The sequence below is a fragment of the Notothenia coriiceps genome, unplaced genomic scaffold (genome assembly GCF_000735185.1).
Source record: "Notothenia coriiceps isolate Sejong01 unplaced genomic scaffold, NC01 NC01_scaffold00026212, whole genome shotgun sequence".
In the NCBI taxonomy this organism is placed as follows: domain Eukaryota; kingdom Metazoa; phylum Chordata; class Actinopteri; order Perciformes; family Nototheniidae; genus Notothenia; species Notothenia coriiceps.
The window spans coordinates 1-3,694 of NW_011358913.1; the positions used below are offsets into that span (position 1 = coordinate 1).

Consider the following 3,694-nt stretch of genomic DNA (forward strand, 5'->3'; position numbering starts at 1 on the left):
AGCTGTAAAAAAAAAATACAACTTCATGATGTGTGGTTTATATTTGTGTGTGTGTGTGTGTGTGTGTGTGTGTGTGTGTGTGTGTGTGTGTGTGTGTGTGTGTGTGTGTGTGTGTGTGTGTGTGTGTGTGTGTGTGTGTGTGTGTTACTCAGATGGAGCAGGCGAAGCAGGATCTAGGTCGTAGGGACAGTGAGCTGTTGGCTTTCAGGACCAAACTTGAAACTCTTAACAATCAGTTCTCTGACAGCAAACAACACGTGGACGTACTGAAGGAGTCGCTCACTGCCAAGGAGCAGAGAGCTGCCATACTGCAGACTGAGGTACAGTTACTCTACTACTGGAAGAAGTAGTGTTACTATTACTCATCATAAGAAAATCCATCTTTAGTCTGTAAATACTCGTGACGTTGATTGGAATGTTATGTTTGATCACAGGTGGACGCACTGCGTCTCCGTCTGGAGGAGAAGGAATCCCTCCTCTCCAAAAAGAGTACGCAGATATCAGAGATGACGGAGGAGAAGGGCACTCATCAGGGAGAGATCAGCGACCTCAAAGACATGCTGGACGTCAAGGAGCGCAAAGTCAATGTGCTGCAGAAGAAGGTGAAAAAACAATGCACACACACTCGTTGTCATTGCTGTGTTGTTGCACTGCATGTATCGCAGATCGCCATTAAACACTGCGTACTACTGTGATGTCATTGTGATTGGATTTCCTGTTGGAGACATGTAGTGTCCATAGGAGGCTCTGTTTTGGTTTTCTGTCAAGCCATGGTTGCAATCCTGCTAACGAACCCACGGCTTTATTTTAAGCTAACCAGTGTCCCTGCCAATTAAATGTTAAACTCAACTCTCTGTAATTCATATCTCATGGAAACATTATTGAGCTTTTACAGCTTTAACAAAAACGTGTCAAAAGTCACAAAAGAAAGAGGCTCAAGAAGCTTTTCTATATATTTTTTACAAGGATTGCCTGAAGCTGTTTTGCATAAATAATAAATAATATAACTGAAGTTGCAAGCTATTTACTCTTTTATTAAAATGTACTTGCACAGGAATATGATGCTTTCATATGATACCACAACCACTAGAGGGGGCTGCAATACAGGGTTTGGTTTGGGAGCTGAGACAGGCAGACAGACAGACAGACAGACATACATACAGACAGACAGACAGACAGACAGACAGACAGACAGACAGACGGGTAAACACACAGACAGGCATGAAGATATACCAGCAGCATAGTTACTGGTGCCTTCTGCATTTTTAGATGCTTTTTATTGTGTTTTTATGTGTTTCACTCTATATATGATGATACTGTCTTTGCGGTCTGTAACATAAACACAATAACAAACACCGTCTTTCCAGTAAAAAAGGGTTCAGATGTTTCTTCTCGCGAACAGCTAACAAACTGACTGTAAAAATCCCATGAATACTATCCAATTAAAAGTTAAATTCTCCAATAAAAGAGAAAAATAAAAATCCATCGTAGAGTGTGAGCTGATAAATTGATAGAGGCAATCAAGCAGACAGATATAAAGCAGGACAGGGGGGGGGGAGGAGAGACACAGAGTGTGTTTGAAATCAGATGCATACTAATGAGTTCCTCCTGTTCAATAAATGATGACCTCTGCCGTCTTCAAATAGAATACAGTCCGGTGTCTGAGAGGGAGCCGCTGCTGACTCCTCCCACATCTAATCTGTGCTTTCAGAAATTCTTCTTTATTTAAATAGCATGTGGAAAAATACCATTCTTACTTCTACTCCACATTTGTCTCTCCTTTACTCTTGTTGTATGTTAGTCATGAATGGAAATGACCATGAGGGCATATTATTATTCCTTCCTCTGATCTCCCATCATCCTCTCCTCTTTGTCATTTCATGTATTTTTCTGTAAGGAACTTCATGACATAGATGCAGAGAAGCCAGTTACTGTTTTGTTAACATATAACAGTCATTATTACAGACGTTTTTGGGGACTAAAATAGAGTGTGTGTGGGTTTGCAAGTACTGTATATAACCGTGTGTGTCAGGCATCCAGCAGTTGTCAGTTTCAGGAAGTGCAGACGGATCAAAGAGTGTCTCTGCCGCTCAATGTCAAGTGTGTGTGTGAGAGGGGATGAGGTGTCAGTCAAGCTGTCAGCTGAACGGTTGATTAATGAGGTGCTGGAAGTCTTTTACTGTATGAACACACACACAGAAATCTCTATAGCACTGTAAATGTGAGCGGCTCACCTGCGGAGGAGTCAAAGGTTGCATACCAATCTGACTTTCTATTTTTTTGTGACGGGTTGTCAATCGCTTGATTTCCTTTCTCTCAGGCGAAGCGAAAGAAAGAGAGACAGGAAGAGAGGGAGAGTTTTTTTTAACGCATTACATTAGCCCTCAATATGTTATTTTTGTGCTGCTCAGTCTCTCGTTCAATTCCATTTTTTGATGAATACCGCAAAGTTGACACAGCTCCTTATCTTTGTCTGTGATCTTACACACATACATGCGCACACACACTCTCTCATTGTGGGCTCAGGGAGAAAAGAGCGAGTCCTTTCGTTTTTTCTGCTGATTTTGTGTTTTAACAGAAAATGAATTAGCTACCAAATCACTGCGAGAGCAAAGAGGAGGCGGCAGGGAGAAAGAGAGAAAGAGATGGGGGTTCAGAGAGTGTGTGTTTAGAGAAAGAGTTAGAGGTTTCTATCTGACAGCACAGCACTTTCACTATTATGAAGTTTGAATCTGAATAATATTATTTTATCTGATTGTGGGATTGGTTGTATTCAATGTAATGAGTGGTGATGATGCCTATTATTATCTTTATTTGTTGCTGTTAAAGTCTGACACATTAGCCAGGCCAATATTATAAGACAATTGTTGTTAAGTATAGATGAATGTGTATCTGAATACAGTATGAAATCATTTGTGTAGTTTATAATTATTGTATTAATTCTAGGCTGCAATATTAAAATATTTGAGTCTTTCACATATATGAGTTGTTGGTTATAGTTCTTATTTAGGCTAATTTAATTATATATAGATCTTTTGTATAATTATATTTTTTGAACTGAGTGAGTAGGGGTTTGAATACTTTACATTTAAGATTTCAACATGTTACAAAGTAAAAAATATACAGTATATATACTCAACAATAAATAAATAACATTGAAGAACAAACAGTTGGTGAAACGGTTGTCATCACATAACATTGCTCCCCCACTCACCCATACAGACAAGCTTGTGTTTCTTAACATCAGCCAATTCAATTTAAGCATTTAAAAATTCATTATTGTCCGGGCTCTAGTTACCAGCTGTCTCTTCAGTGCTTTATGTTGGCCGACTTTGAGAGCAGATAAACTTACCAAATCTAATGTTTTGCTAAATAAGTGAACAGTGCATCAACCAGAACTCTGTGTGTGTCTCTCTGCAGATAGAGAACCTCCAGGATCAGCTGAGGGACAAAGAGAAGCAGCTGAGCGGCCTGAAGGACCGAGTCAAGTCTCTGCAGACAGACACCTCCAACACCGACACTGCACTGGGAACACTGGAGGAGGCTCTGGCTGACAAGGTACACACACACACACGCACGCACGCACGCACACACACACACACACACACACACACACACACACACACACACACACACACACACACACACACACACACACACACACACACACACACACACACACACACTGCTGTGT

General features: G+C 40.6%; 1 protein-coding gene across 1 annotated transcript; it reads left to right on the top strand.

The window, feature by feature from the left end:
• Positions 1 to 149: 149 nt before the first annotated feature.
• Positions 150 to 3,574, top strand: LOC104956633 (ELKS/Rab6-interacting/CAST family member 1-like; the record flags this gene model as incomplete). Its single annotated transcript, XM_010784146.1, has 3 exons — positions 150 to 320; positions 435 to 602; positions 3,421 to 3,574. Coding segments are annotated over exons 1-3 (490 nt in total), but the record flags the coding sequence as incomplete, so codon positions are not given.
• Between the last annotated feature and the right edge of the window lie 120 nt (positions 3,575 to 3,694).